The following is a 16,510-nucleotide window of genomic DNA, read 5'->3' as shown; positions in this document are numbered from 1 at the left end:
ATTACTGAATTTATTTATTCCTTCTTCAGGGGAAAATTAAAGATCTAAAGACCGCTTGATAGAGTGAGGATGGGGGGGGGGGGGATAAAAGGCATGATTTCCAAACAACATCTTATGAATAAAAATGTGAGTCACCATTTGTATTTCCTGGAAAGAGTACACTTGACCTTTTGCCACAGGAAGTCCCGCTGTGAGGAATAAACGCAATGTTTATGCATGGTGGCTCATCGTCCATCAAAATGGATGCAACACTACATCCAAGCATCCTACTCGGCAATAGGCTCATATGAACAATGAAAGGACTTAACAGTAAAATCGCATTTATCCAATTCGGACAATTTTTTAGGTCATCACTTTCTCAAAATGATTCATCCTACTATCAAAATAGTTGTCATTCATTGTGGCAACCCTACAATCCACAAGGTGGCCATAAATGTAATATTAGCTCAGAACCCAAGCCCTTAGGGTTGAGTAATAAATATAGTATAGCGTTTTGCTCTTATAAAAAGTAATAGCATTCAGTCAATATCAACTAATAATAGCTTCATAGTTAAGTGCATTAAATGGGGGAAAGAAAAATCAATAGGACAGGAAGTGGGAAAACTTTCCCGATGGCCCTGAGTATCATAACTTATTCATATCAATTTTCTCAACAACAAAATGCCTTCTTGCTTCAGGTCAGTGCTGCGCGATATAACAATATATATCCCCAAAAAGATATATATAACTTTGTATTGACATTTTATATGTGTATCGTCTGCATCAGCAGCAGATGACGCCCAATGGTACTCGGACGTCCGGGCGACCAAACGTCCGGGCGACCAAACGTCCGGGCGACCAAACGTCCGGGCGACCAGATGTCCGGGCGACCAAACGTCCCGGCGACCAAACGTCCGGGCGACCAAACGTCCGAGTGACCAAACGTCCGGCCAGGCGCCCAATTTGCTCTGACTTGCTAAATTGATGAAATACAATCAAACGTAAGAGAGTAATGTATGCAAGACAAATGAAAATAGCAACACACAATCCACACAGAACAGAGACCATAATTAATTTCAATGTAAATCTTAATTAACTATGAGAAAAAAACACTACTATTAAATTTCAGCAAAAAATTGTATGCAATGTATTGCTTCATTTTAACACCAGATTATGGTTGCAGCACAACACTAACCCCAACCCATTTCACAAAAGGTAAGTTTAATATAGACTAGAAAATAGTGAGTTAGTATAATTCTTCATCAAATAATTTAAGTTGATTCATACCGTGGAATATCAATGTTCACACCGCTCCAGATTTTTTTTCCATATCTCAAAGCCCCTACATTTTAATTAGCGTTGTCAGGAAATTGTTGTTTTCCCAGAAACGTGACCCCCGTTGACATTCTAGGAAATCTTTTTCATCACGTAGATCCTTGCTATGTGTGTTAATGTGTCAAAATGGCGCGTTGAGAAGATAACACGAGCATCAAAGAAGTTGACAAGTATTTGCATTCCCATGAAAAACCATCAACACATTGTAAACATGGTTTAAAAAAAGGCCATGACTGCACGATTGCATACAGATGATGCCAACATCGTATTAGAAAGGAGATTTACATCACACATGACGAGTTTAGTTTTGTCGCCCGGAAGAAGAAAGATGATATTTTTAGTGGTGCTCTTTTAAGACGCCTTGCGTGTTCTAGTTACGATTTTGTGACCCTGTGGCCTCGGTTGGGTGGGTCAATGTAACAGTTGCGCATGGCAAGTTGTTAAGTGGCATGGGTCAAAATGTGCATGGTAACACAGCGAGAAAAATAGATATGTTAAAGTTGAATTGTAAATATTATTGATGTTAGATGATAGAACTTTTATGCAAAAAAATAAAACTTGACTGAACACAGAAGTCACAATTTGAGCATATTATACGGTCAATTTAAAAAAAAAAAATGGAAAATGTAAAAACCCTGCGACCCTTTCATGGATAACCGGTACATAAAAATGAATTAATTACTTCATTTAATATCAATAAATCTAAGCTTCTTAGAACAAAAAATGATCCATTTTGGGATTTTTTTTACCTGCTTGTTTTCAAACTTATACACTTCAAATTTGGTAATCATACATAATAATAATAAAGATGCCTACAAAAAGACAAGTGCATACTATATATGAGAAATAACCAATTATTCACAAATCAAAAACTAGAAACATGAACTACCCCAATATTTAAAATCTGACTTTCTGGAAAATGCTGAAATTCTCTTACATTTACAAGTAAACGATCATATTTCAGCCCTAGTTACCGCTGATAAACGTCAAATCTGTTTAGAGTGGGAGGGATGGCAGCAATTGTACGTACATCAACGTCAATGGTGTGCAACAAGTTGCCTTACTGACTACATCCCTGCTTCTTAAAAACGCACGCATGAAAGTACTTACTGAAGAGCTTGAGGTCGGTTCTATGTGAGTGTTTCATGCTTGCCCGATGCAGCCAAGCAAGCGATGAGTTTGTGCTCCCTCATCTCATGTCTCCGCTGTAAACACTCTTCAAATGTTCTTTCCCTCGACTACATTGACTATCTCTCTCCGGTCAATGTCTCGCCCCACCCCCTGCCCGATCATCACCCACCCATTTCACCCCCCAACCCCCCACTACTCCCAACCCCACCCCGCACTATACATAGTTGACATCCATGTGTTAGAGTTCTAGCCTGTAAACTACCAATCACTGGGCACACACATGGTGGATTAGGCAACAGCTCAACATTTGATTTAACTTCAATTTGTGTTCTTAGTTGCAAGAAAACACAGGTTGTATTGACAAAAACGCCCCATTTGTTTGCAATACTAAAAAAAATTCCAATTTTCTAAAACCTTTATCTTCCCACCATCAAATTCTTGTATTTCACATTAAAAAAAAATCTGAAATCTATTTGTAAAATGTTACCAAACTGTTTTGGACAAAAATGTAGAATTCTGCCAAAAATTGAGGAAAAATCTCCTCATACAGTTTTAATGGTCCCATTTATTTCCATTCAAAAAGTTTTAACCTGCCCACCTTGTTCCAAAATTAAATAAAGGATCACAAAATGTATATCAGAACTTGAAGTAATCTGGAAAAGACCTAAAATCATGAGAAATTGACCCAAAAATCCCAGAAAAGCAACCCCTTAAATGCCTCAAAACCAACAGAAAGAAAATCATCAGGAACGTACAGAAAGTAACACCAAAAAGTGCCCTAAAATTAATAAAAACGGCCCAAAATTAAGAAAAAAAGTCCTAAACTTTGACCCAAAATGTATTAACTACCTACTGATGATAACGAAATCATAGATATTTAAACTGTCAATACTTTCAGTCCCATTAATGTTGCTGGATGTCCAATAAATTTTGAATGAGAGAATATTCCTTTTATTTCATGGTCACTTCTTACCAGATTATCGATGCAGAGTAATTTTTAATACATGTTATGTTTTAGTTCTATAAATGTTCCAATTTTAGTGTGATATGATGATTTATCTTGAACTAACATAACAAATCCCACACCAGACATCATGCAGAAAAATAAATATGCTATACTTTTTCACCACTACTGACGATGATAAACGTCCAATGGGGTTGTTGGTTGTGACAGTACATGTATTTACAGACTCCCAAGTTTTTGACAATGACAGACGTCCAATCATGTGTCTCTTTTCATGCTCCTGGTGGTGAACATTCATTCGCTGTCAAGCTTTCTAATAAAAATGGATTGGACGTCTATTGCCGACAATGGGAACTAGTGAGTTATTGCTAAACCCATAAGAACTTTCACATGAATATTTTAAGTAATTATATAATTATGTAAACAATATGTAATCTTTGAGATTTCCCTCCATTTTGACTCCCTACCATGTTAGCTGTCAGAGGCTTTTAAATGGGTGGTGAGCAACACAATGCATGATGATGACGGAAGAAAAGACAGAGAAAAGAACCAAAGAAAAATAGTATAAAGAAGAGAGCAATTTTGAGCTGGGCAGGGGACGGAGGGTGGGCGAAGAACTGGCCCCCTTCCTTTTCAGCAGCACCAATTGTCATACCAAGGAAATGAGCGCTCACATTATAATTCACATGGACACAGTGAAATCTAGGTGGCTTTTCAAAGTAAACTTTAGCAGCAAAAAAACTAATTTCTACTAAATTCCGAACAGCAAGTTGGATTATTTTTCCACAAAATTCAGCAGCAAAGATGTCCCACAACCTTATAATAATGACCATATTTTTCCTAAATCGAATGTGGCTCTATAAAATCAGATATTTTTATAACCGTATTTTCACCACTATAAGGCGCACCGCATTATAAGGTGCACCCTCAATGAATGACATTTTTTCCATATATAAGGTGCACTGCATTATAAGGTGCACTGTATTATAAGGTGCACTGTAATATAAGGCGCACTGTCTATTTTGGAGAAAATTTTAGACTTAAGTGCGCCTTATAGTTGGGAAAATACGGTATATTCCACAAAGGAATTGGTCTGCATTAATAAAGGGTGATATACTAATTAGAAAAATGTAAAATTAGGGCAGTCTTAATTGAATCAAGATGCAATTGTCTGGACGCCAGATTCGATCCCCACTTAAGTTTATTTCAAATGTAGTCCAAAATAGTTAAAACTACTCAACTGAAGTGTAATGTGGCTCCAGTTTTTTAACTAGGTCTACAATGTCTTGTGTGTCTTGTGTATGACTTGCTACTGCAATCAAGAAATTTCCCGAATACGGGATGCAATAAAGTTCTAATCTAACCTATGACAACATGACTTTTTTCTTATTCTGTTTCAAATTCAGATTTTTATGAATTTCCAGTCAGTCCAAAGGCTCAGTTATATTCCAGTGGATTTTTCTGTTGCTAAAAAAAAAAAAACGACAACAAAACCAATGACTGCCTCCCTCAAGTCAGTAGAGACACTCAGTATAAAACACCTCATCAAAGAAGGTAAAGTCCATATGACAAGACTGTTCTGTCCGGCGAGTGAGTGAATCACCATGACCATTTATGGTAAAAGAGAAATAATCCCAACTCAAGTCAGAAGAAGCCAAAAGAAACATCACTTATTACGTCTAATGATGACTTTAACCTTAAAAAATAAGCCTTCTTTAAAAAAAAGATGCTTTTATCAGTTGGATTCAAAACGCAACATTGGCTCGTCATCTCGACAACACTTATAAACTTCTTTGTGTCACTTTATGTGTGCTCATCTGAAAGATGTGAAAGGGTATGTTGACATTGTGCACGCGGGGGCCTCCTGCAGGGAGACGGCATGTCCCGTGGAGAACCGCCAAAAGACTTTCATGTTGGGCTCGGTTTACATTCAGGTCATACGTAACATCGCTGGATGAGTGACTGACTGGACGATTAGTCAGAGGGTCGGTCAATTGAATTACAGGATGACTTGTGCACGAGAGTTGAGCAGAGTGTTGAGTTTGACGGGTATAGACGGGCGAGACTCCAAAGCTGGACTCTAATTCCCATTCTTACTATTCATTTTTGTACTTTTGCAATTGTTTTGGAGGTAATCTCCAAACCTGTGCCAATCAAGAGTAGAATACTTTTAAGGAAATATCTCGAAAGGAAGTGTATGTATGGATGTATATTTATGTGCATATATGTATATCTATCTATATGTATAAGTGTATATATGTATATCTATCTATGTGTATAAGTGTATAAATGTATATCTATCTATATGTATAAGTGTATATAGGTATATGTATCTATATGTATAAGTGTATATAGGTATATATGTATATCTATCTATATGTATAAGTGTATATAGGTATATGTATCTATATGTATAAGTGTGTATAGGTATATATGTATATCTATCTATATGTATAAGTGTATATCTATCTATATGTATAAGTGTATATATGTATATCTAACTATATGTATAAGTGTATATATGTATATCTATCTATATGTATAAGTGTATATATGCATATCTGCCTATATGTATGTGTATTTATGTATATCTATCTATATGTATAAGTGTATATATGTATATTGATATGTATAAGTTAATATATGTATATCGATATGTATAAGTGTATATATGTATATTGATATGTATAAGTTAATATATGTATATCGATATGTATAAGTTTATATATGTATAGCTATATGTATAAGTCTATATATGTATATACATGTATAAGTGTATATATGTATATACATGTATAAGTGTATATATGTATATCTATATGTATATATATGTATATCTATATGTATAAGTGTATATCTATATGTATAAGTGTATATCTATATGTATAAGTGTATATATGTATATCTATATGTATAAGTGTATATACAGGGTGTCTCAAAAAATGTACTCACTTTTAGAATAAAATGTACTCACTTTTAGAATAAAGTGTACTCACTTTTAGAATAAAGTGTACTCACTTTTAGAATAAAATGTACTCACTTTTAGAATAAAATGTACTCACTTTTAGAATAAAATGTACTCACTTTTAGAATAAAATGTACTCACTTTTAGAATGACCAGAAAACCTTTATTTATGAACATAGAGTGAAGTGAAGTGAAGTGAGTACATTTTATTCTAAAAGTGAGTACATTTTTTTGAGACACCCTGTATGTATATCTATATGTATAAGTGTATATATGTGGGAACACAGATAAGATAGGAGCAGGAATTTTAGTTGGTGTCCTCAAGAAGTAGAATAAAAACAACAACATCATCAGGGACCTTTTGAGCTGACCCTCGGCTGCTCGAATGTGTTCTTAAGGCGCTTGTCAAAAGTATGGAAAAAGGATAAAAACTGTTACCCATAAATAGTGTTTTACTCAGACTTGTACTAACACAGATCACGCAAAAATTGTTGTCATGGGGAAATGTGATGTTGCAATACTCTTGATCGTAAAGTAGGGTTATTTTCCTTTTTCTCATTAATAAAAGATAACATTTAATTATTGGGTTTTATATTGATCGGCATATGATGTAGAATTGGTATGTTATTCTTGAGTATCGATATTGAATTGAACATTTTCGTATTTTGACAATACTAGTTCTTAGTTCATTGGTACTTATTCAAACAATGGGACACCCACCTTTCAGTACGCCGTGGCTGCTGTTAGGCGACTGTCCGAATGGGCAAGGTAATGTGCAACGAGCTCCAAGACCGGAGGTTGCTTCAAGAAGTCCTCCGGTCAACAGAGAGCAAACAGACGTCCTCTGACCGCAAACCAGATAAAAGCTAGAAGCAAACAAAAGACGGTCAAACTCTCGCCTGCGGCGGCACCTCGGTAAGTGATATTACTCCATAAGGATCATTAGTGTTGAGAAGTACAAACCTGAGCGGGTAAGCAGATCCCTGGTCGCAATCAGGGACCCAATCCGGTCCAGGTGGGCGACCGCTGACAAGTTCTGGCGACTGGCAAAAAAGCGGAAGGCCGGCGCATCTGAGCAGTGTTTTCGGAGGCTGGGTCAGGTTGAGAGCCGTATATTCTGCAACATTTTGGGCTACCTGTGGAGCACGACAAGAGTACACTCTAGTAGACCCGTTTTCTTTTTTTTTTCTTAGTCTGGTCTTGGACACAAATCGCAAAATACACTTAGTCAATGGCGTTGAATTTATATAGCTTTCAAGCATTTATTCATTCTCCGTGGGAAGGTGGAGCCTAACCCAAGCTACCACGTTGTTTATCAATGTTTTTGGGATGTGGGAAGAAACCCATGTACCCGTAGAAAAGCCATGCAAAATCCACACAGTAGGGACCCTACTGGGATCGAACCCTCAACCCCAGAAGTCTGAGGATGACGCACAGACCACTCAATCACCGGGCTGCCCTCAGAGTTTCTAGTAGTATTAACAAAACAACATAAATACGTAGTTCCGACAAGAGGGACGGGTTTCCTGCAAGGGTAATTGCTCAGTTATACGATGAGATCAGCAGCATCCCAAAGGGAAACGGAAACTATCAAGAAACATGTTTGCAGTGCAAAGTTAAGTCAGTCAATGCGCCGCTCAAACCAAAAAGGGGCAAAAGGAGGACAAATAGCTTCCATTAGGATGTTCTTATTGCGACTGTCAGAGCATCGGCCTCTGGTCCTCAAGAGAATACGAAAATCCAAAAGATTACCAAAGCATTTTTTCCATATTCAAGAGATAAGTTTTGAATCAAAATAGTCAACTTGGCCTATTTCTTGCATAACACAAATGCCTTTCTTTGGGACTTTTTGGCTGCTCATGAAGGATTGGATTTGTTATACTTTAACTAAAACATTCAAAACTAGAAAAATGATTTGCTACGAAGAATTTTGACCACATTGTACAAGTCCCACTAGACAAAAGTTTTCAACTAAATATCAATAATCCCCCCAAAAAATCTCTTGCTACAAGAACAAAAAACAAAAATTAAATGTTATCACTTTTTCCTCCCTTTGCTGACTATATTTCTGACCAAAAAAAACATGAAAATTGACTATTGAACAGAAACTTACTTGAAAATGCCCTATAATCATCATGAAATGATCCAAAATGTACTACTATAACCATTAGTACAGAATGACAGCTTGACAATGACAAGTGTACTACAAATGAAATGACAAAAGTAACAAAGTAACAGGGTCAATACCATGACTCAAATGTTGTTGCCGTGAACCGGTTCCACCCCTGACGCACCAACCGACCAATCATAGCAGAAAATAGCCTTTTTTTTTGTTGGTTCAACTCTTCTAAGCGTGAGCATGACTGTAAGGAGATAGGCTGCCAACAAAAGGACAGCGCGGGTCGCGTGTCCCCGCACTGAGCGACACCCGGCAGCTGCCGTCACACGCACGCGCAAACATTCTTTCTCTCCGATCGGAAGCGAATGCACTACTGAGACCTGCTTCCCATCCAGATGACACACATGGTGTACAAATTTCGTTGGAGGCATGAGTAATGAGAATTAGAGATAACCACTAACTGAAAGTTAGTGACATGGCAATCAGTTCAATTAGTATCCATTAATAGCACTGTAATAATACTGGTGTTCTACCATACGATAATATATATCGTTAAAACAATATCAAACTTTCTGTAAATAGACCTGTTTCTGCAATGCATATTTTTCCGCTGGTTGACAACCAATTTATGCTGACTTGCTAAATTGATGGGATTCCATACGTCATAAAAGCACCAGCAATGTCTCAATAGTTACGAAATTGCCTCACTCTGTATGTGAGTAATGCATGCAAGACAATTGAAAATAGCTCAAATAGTATAATCTTTACTTAAGACCTTTTGTCCAGAATCTGTATTAATCTACTTATTTTTTATGAGTTTATTCTAACTTATTATAAGCACTCTTAAATTTTAAAATGGACTTGTCACAATTAATACTGGATAAGTATATCTTTACATTTGAGCAAAAGTAGGTATGTTCTGTTTGGATTGGATAGTTGTATGTTGCAGTAATATTTGATGCATTTAACATTAGTTTAATATCAATTCAAAAAATGTGGGTCGTAAATGTTGTATATTTGTTAACCACAATTAAAAAAAATATTATTTCGTGGCATATCGATATCGGGATATAAATTGCACAATAGAATATATGTATATATACATAGTAATAAGTACACTAAATCATACAATTCAAAGAACAAACTCTTTTTTTCACAAATAACCTGCATATTAAAATACTTACAAATTGGGTAGATTTCATACCAATAACAAAGCATCAATGCCATCTGCTGGTACTAAAATTGTACACAAGCCTACCTTTCAGTAAATCTGCATCAGATTTTCTTCAGGTCCTACCTTTAATTCTTTCAGTACTAATGGATTGTGTTACATTTTGGGTTTCAGATTTGTCTTGGTCTCAGTGAGGTTTACTCTCAGACATGGCTTGTTCTCTGATTGTATAGTATTGTGCACAATATTTAGTCATTCTGTCCCACTGTGGTTACAATGAGATTTTCACTCCGGTCCAATGTGAACCGACAGATCACAGCATGCAAGGTAAGACTTTGTGATGTGCCATTAAAGGGAGCTACAGCAAATCCTTTGTACACGCTTGGAAGTTGTGTGTTCTTATCTTTTTTTCTTGTATATTCCACAAAAAAAAAGGCTGCCATAGAGGACTTGATGACACTTTTTACAGCATTCTTCAACAAAAAAAACACCTAATTTTGTCTACCAGAATCTTCATGTTCAGTTCCAATGACAACATATTAAGCACCCTTCTTAAGGCAGTGGGTGCTTTTAACGTCATCCGATCTATTTGCACTTCATCCATCCACTGCTGCCTTCCCAGTTGAGAGGGAATGGACGTCTAAAAGCGTCAAACACACTGAAACGTGTTGAGTTCTCAAATACATTACTGTTTACTACTTAGCCTACCCATTCATACTCTTAAAGAAGAGAGCCATAAACAATTCATATTTTCAAACATTATTCCTTGAGAGCCATACTCATAATTTAGAACAATGCAAGAAAGGGTGTGCATTTAATCATTGCACCACTTTGAAAGAAAAAAAGGCTATGAATTATTTTAGGAACATTTTTTCACTGTGGCTAATCAATGAGTATCAATGAGAGTATGCATGCAGAAGAGTATAATGAAGAAAAGTTATGATTAAAAAGGCTCCCATTGGTGCATTCAGGACTTGGGTCTCTCACCAGTGATTCCATTATTTTAGATTAGATTAGATTAGATAACTATATTCATCCCATATTCGTCACACTAGCAAGAGGGTGAGAATACAGACAAAGGAAAAGACATTTTAGACATAACACATAAGACATTTTACCACACAGGTTAGCGGAGAGCCATATACACCCATCAAATGAGCCACATGTGGCTCCAGAGCCATGTACACCCATCAAATGAGCCACATGTGGCTCCAGAGCCATGTACCCCCATCAAAAGAGCCACATGTGGCTCCAGAGCCATGTACACCCATCAAATGAGCCACATGTGGCTCCAGAGCCATGGGATCCCTACCCCGGCATTAGCATGTTAAGTTTTCTGCCCGGCAACAACCACTGAGGGAGGGGATTAGCGCCAAATACTCCACTTGACGACAACCAGCATATAACACCGGAACCCAAGGCGGCACAACACAACAAAATCAGCTGTTGGTGCAGCCAGCACGCATGAGCCGCCAAAGGATGAAAAACCGACGACCCCTGTGTACTCTCCCATGAATCGCACTGGCATATAGACAACTTCTCCTGAAAACTACTTTTAGACATCTAATGAACAGGAGGGTCAAGGTTAGGCCAGTGTGGCGGGTTGAGGTCAAAGCACAGACGTCAGTTGGGACCTTTTGCTTCTCGGGGGAGTCTTGCCTTCTACTTGGACATATATTCTATATGTCCAGTAGAAGAAGTAATTTATAGAGAAATTGCGTGCTGAGGGTTTGCTCTTGCGGTCCGTAACGTTTTTTCATTTTCACATTGGAATTAATGGATAATTATATGTCATAGGAATTCACTGAATTTACTGCTTTTTTACTGCCTTTTACAGCCTTTTACAGGCTTTTTGGCTGTGAAAGATACAGCTTTTGTTGACATTGACAATAACACCCTGAAAAACCTGAACAGTGAAAAATCTTGTAATAAAAAGAAAAAAAACAGGGAGGGAAAAAAACGGAATTAAAAGCCACAATAACAGAAACAACCGAAACTGTAATGAATCTAAAAATGTCCAAGAAAATTAATGGACAATTACTGCAAACCTTAAACAAAAACAAAAAATTGAGAAAAAAACAACAAAAAAACAAATAGGCACTTTTGTCAAATGTTTGCCACTTAATAAACAAATATTTTTATTCTTTTTAATTTTGGTATAACCATTCTTTTTGGATTGCCCATCAAGCATCTTTAATGGCCAAAACATCCACAAATTCAGGAATATTCTGTATTTCGGGACTTTTTACAGCAAAGCTTTTAGACTAAAAATGATCAATGAATAAATCCATTGTTATGTTTAACAATATTTTGTTCTTTTTTTATGGAGTGTTTATTGCCGTTTGATTTAAAACAAAGTGTATTGTCATCTTCCCTTCAAGACTAGAACAGCAAACAAAATCCATCAAAACGATCTGAGATGATGATTGCGTTAACTCGGCAAGGATCGTTTTTCAAGCGAGCTCTGTACGCTGACCTCATTTTGTTGTTGGAGATATTCCTGCCAAAGTGAAAGAAAAGACGTAGGGTGCCCAACTTAAAGTGGCTTTAAATCAACGGCACCTTGTCCATTATAAAAGGCGATAGGTATGTTGAGCAGTCTTGGTATTTAAAGACGGTTATAAGCATCACATTTCTGGAGTGCATATAAACAAGAGCGGCAGACAGCAGGAAAAAGCTATCGCGTGAGCCGCCATCATTTTGGCATTTGGAATGCATGTGCTTTGACCTCGTCTGGTGTTTTTTTGTGTTTCCCTGCGATGTAATGCTCGGACAATGCCTGGACTTTCTCATCTTGATTAAAAATATAAAAAAGACTATTAAACTAAAGCAAATAACTGATCTAATAGTGTAATTAGGCATAAAATGGCATAATATGATAAAAAGGCATAATATGATAAAAATGATCAGAACTACAAACAAAATCAGTCAGTATTGATAATTATCACATCTTTTGTCTTTCAAATTTGTGTAAATAAGGAAATAAATGACTTTCCTAGTTATTCAATTATGAAAGTAACTACGTCATCTTATTTTAAGAAGAGAACATAAAATATGAGGGGTTTTGTTCAATAAAGATAAGACAACTCCCTCCTTACACTGTGAAAAGTAATGCATAATAAAACCAGCATAAATTCTGAAAAGCACGCCTTCAAACCTAAATTTGCTGTGCAATATGGAATAAAATAATTAACTGACAACATTGGCAAGCAGACTATTTTCAGGCTCAATCATTCATCTTCCATACCGCCTATCCGTGAAAGGATCGCAGGGGTTGCTTGAGCCTAACCCAGCTGTCTTCGGGCAAAAGGCAGACTACACCCTACACCGGTCGCCAGTCAGTTGTAAGGCACACAGAGAGACAAACGACCATCCGCATTCCCAATCATACCACCACATTTGGGAATTGAGACCACGCCCACCCGACGTAAATTTACCTTACACGTGGCCAATTAAAAAGTTGGATGAACTTAACCCAAGTTAACAAGATCTGGAACTAGCATTCACATCACATCAACCTTCCTCCTCCCCTTTCATTGTATACGGTAAACAAATACATTCATTCATTCCTTTTCTGAATCGCTTTATCCTCACAAGCGTCGAGGAGAGTACTAGAGCCTATCCCAGCACGCGGTGGAACACCCTGAATTGGTGGCCAGCCAATCACTGGGCACGAGGAGACAGACAACCATTCATAGCCACAATCATACCAAGGTGCAATTTAGAGTGTCCAACCAGGCTACCATGCATGTTTTTTTTGAATGTGTGAAGAAACTGGAGTACCCTGAGAAAACCCACACAGGCCTGGGTAGAACATGCAAATTCCACACAGGTAGAGTGACCTGGATTCGAACCCAAGCCTCCCAGAACTATGAGGATGACGTGCTGTTTATATATCAGTGAATGCCATTGACAGTCAAACATTAGTCATGTTAATTAAAAAAATACATTTTAAAAATGAACTGACAATGAAATGACTGAAATTTGATCATTTTTGACTTAAAAAAGGAAATGACAGAGACAATATTCATTCATTCGTAACCCCCTTATAGTATTTAGATGGACTGGACCTTATCATCAATGAGAGCATACATACAGTATACAGTATATTAAAAAATACTGCTGCCAGGTCTCCACTTAAAATGTCTTTGACGTTTATCACTGCCAATGCCAGCGATGTTTTTTCTGGATTTTAAGTGAAGTTCAGGAAGAAAAAGTAAGTTTCAAAGCAAAAAGAAATTAATAGAAAAAAGAAAAAACATTACTCACAGGTTTGTTGTAAGTACTGATTCAGTCAAGGAAAATTCCATCCAGATTGCCATTTGCTTGCAAAAGGTAAAAAGTACATTGGGGAGGAAAGAAAGAGTGACAGAAAGAGTGGGCGTGAGCGCTCCCTACATCAACAAGGCGAAGGAGAGAGAGAGAGAGAAGGAGGGGGAGAGAGAGAGAGAGCGACAAAGCAAGAAGGGGAGAAAAGCAGGCTGATATCAGTAACTAAGGGAGGGTAACCCCCATATTAGGATATATAGAACTGGGCCGGCAAGATGCTATCAGTCAGCAGAGTGTAAACACACAAGGATGGAGGGAGGATTTCTCATGCTGTACATTGCATTACAATCAATCCTCCTTCTAAGTGTGTACATTGCATCTTATTGGAGATATCTCACAATAACGTTGTGGGGGTTTTCTAATGGTACCAACTAGGTAAGAGCTAAATTCAACTTTTTGCAGTATGATAACTTGGAGCCAAATTATCATTAGGCAAATGACCCGTTTTAGTAATTACATAAAAAGTGTGCCACAGCACGCTGACAGGCTGAAGGCTGTGCATGTATGCTCTAAATTGACATACCAGCAGAATAAGGTTTGTTGGATAAATTCCTGTATATAAATTGTTTTGATGTAAAGTAAATCTATTAATTTCAGCAGTACAGGTTTCACAGAATCACTGGTGCATCGCATGACTCTCCCCAAGGCTAAAACCTCATCAGTGCTTCAACATGTTGATGTCTTTTACTATACAGTCCAAAACTTGCAGTATATTATGGGTCCACTGTGTTTTATATGGTAGTTTTGTCTCTCGATATATCCTTAAATTAAACCGGCATGAGATGAAAACAATAAATCTGCACTGCCCTCAACTGGCAAATTTCTAACGTACACAAGGTACTATCTTCCTGGGTGTGACTTTCAGAAATCAACACATTTAATAATATTCATGAAGTTTTGCCACCTTAATAAATCTCAATTGTTATTCTGCATTGAATTTCATTTAAATAAGATAATAAAACAAATCCATTACAATGACATCAAAGTTGAAATGTGAACAAAGCAAACCCTTGACCTTCGTTTCTCATGTCTCTATTCAACTCTGGCCTCAGTAATGATGGTGAATATTCATGTCACAACACTGACTACATAATTGCTTCCACAAGCTCCAAAATCTAAAGATGAAGGGTCAATCTCCAGAAAATGCCGCCGATGCTCTCTAGTGGCAAACTAAAACCAACACTGTAATTTTCTCTGTACTGGTGAGTTGTCTCCAATAGATGGCAACATCCAATTCTTTTTACTTGTGAAGATGTGTTGCAAAGCCATGTCTAAATGTTAAGACCAACCATATGTATGCATTGTGTATAGATACACGAGTATATATTTATATATGTATATTAAATGTGTATATGTGTATGTATGTATATGTATGTATATATATATATATATATATATATATATATATATATATATATATATATATATATATATATATATATATATATATATATATATATATATATATATATATATATATATATATATATATATATATATATATATATATATATATATATATATATATATATATATATATATATATATATATATATATATATATATATATATATATATATATATATATATATATATATATATATATATATATATATATATATATATATATATATATATATATATATATATATATATATATATATATATATATATATATATATATATATATATATATATATATATATATATATATATATATATATATATATATATATATATATATATATATATATATATATATATATATATATATATATATATATATATATATATATATATATATATATATATATATATATATATATATATATATGTGTGTGTATGTATGTGTATATATATATGTATATTGAATTTGTACGTGTATGTATGTGTATGTATGTGTATATGTGCATGTGTGTATATATATGTATATTAAATGTGTATGTGTATGCATGTGTATATATGTATATTAAATGTGTATATGTGTATGTATGTGTATATATATATGTATATTATATGCATATATATGTATATTATATGTATGTGTATAAATATGTATATTATATGTATGTGTATATATATGTATATTATATGTATGTGTATATATGTATATTATATGTATGTGTATATATATGTATATTATATGTATGTGTATATATATGCATATTAAATGTGTATATGTGTATGTATGTGTATATATATGTATATTCATTTCAGTCTACTTTGCTGCTTCATCCAAGAAAGTGAAAACCCTGGCACCACTGACACGTGAAGCGCCTGATGCCCCCATTTCCACCCGATGAAACGGAAAAACACACCCAGACACTGTTTTGACACTCCAATGTCACTCGGTGTGTTCCAACAAAAATAAACACTGAACTTAAAGCACAGTATTAGTTAACTCATTCAAATCCTTATATTAAATGGGGATTAAACAAAGTGCAAAAGAGTCCATACGCTCTTAAGATTTTTTACTCTTGTTATTTTTTTAAAATCTAACAAAATCTAACCAAATCA

The 16,510-nt window shown here is 35.6% G+C and overlaps 1 protein-coding gene across 6 annotated transcripts in view; it reads right to left on the bottom strand.

Moving 5' to 3' along the window:
- plce1 (phospholipase C, epsilon 1) overlaps positions 1-16,510 on the bottom strand; it is a 60,600-nt gene that overhangs the window by 28,841 nt on the left and 15,249 nt on the right. For 5 of the 6 annotated variants that reach the window (XM_077739190.1, XM_077739192.1, XM_077739193.1 and 2 more), the window contains 2 exons: positions 7,338-7,510; positions 7,095-7,240 (listed from right to left, as the gene is read on the bottom strand). In XM_077739190.1, coding sequence (XP_077595316.1) covers positions 7,095-7,240; positions 7,338-7,510 — 319 coding nt within the window. Of the gene's footprint in view, positions 1-2,424; positions 2,562-7,094; positions 7,241-7,337; positions 7,511-16,510 lie in introns of those variants that run through there. The other variant, XM_077739194.1, reaches the window with a different exon arrangement.

The sequence above is a fragment of the Stigmatopora nigra genome, chromosome 18, assembly GCF_051989575.1.
Source record: "Stigmatopora nigra isolate UIUO_SnigA chromosome 18, RoL_Snig_1.1, whole genome shotgun sequence".
NCBI classification, from domain to species: domain Eukaryota; kingdom Metazoa; phylum Chordata; class Actinopteri; order Syngnathiformes; family Syngnathidae; genus Stigmatopora; species Stigmatopora nigra.
The sequence above is the reverse complement of the archived record's forward strand: the minus strand, read 5'-3'. Positions and strand labels throughout refer to the sequence as shown.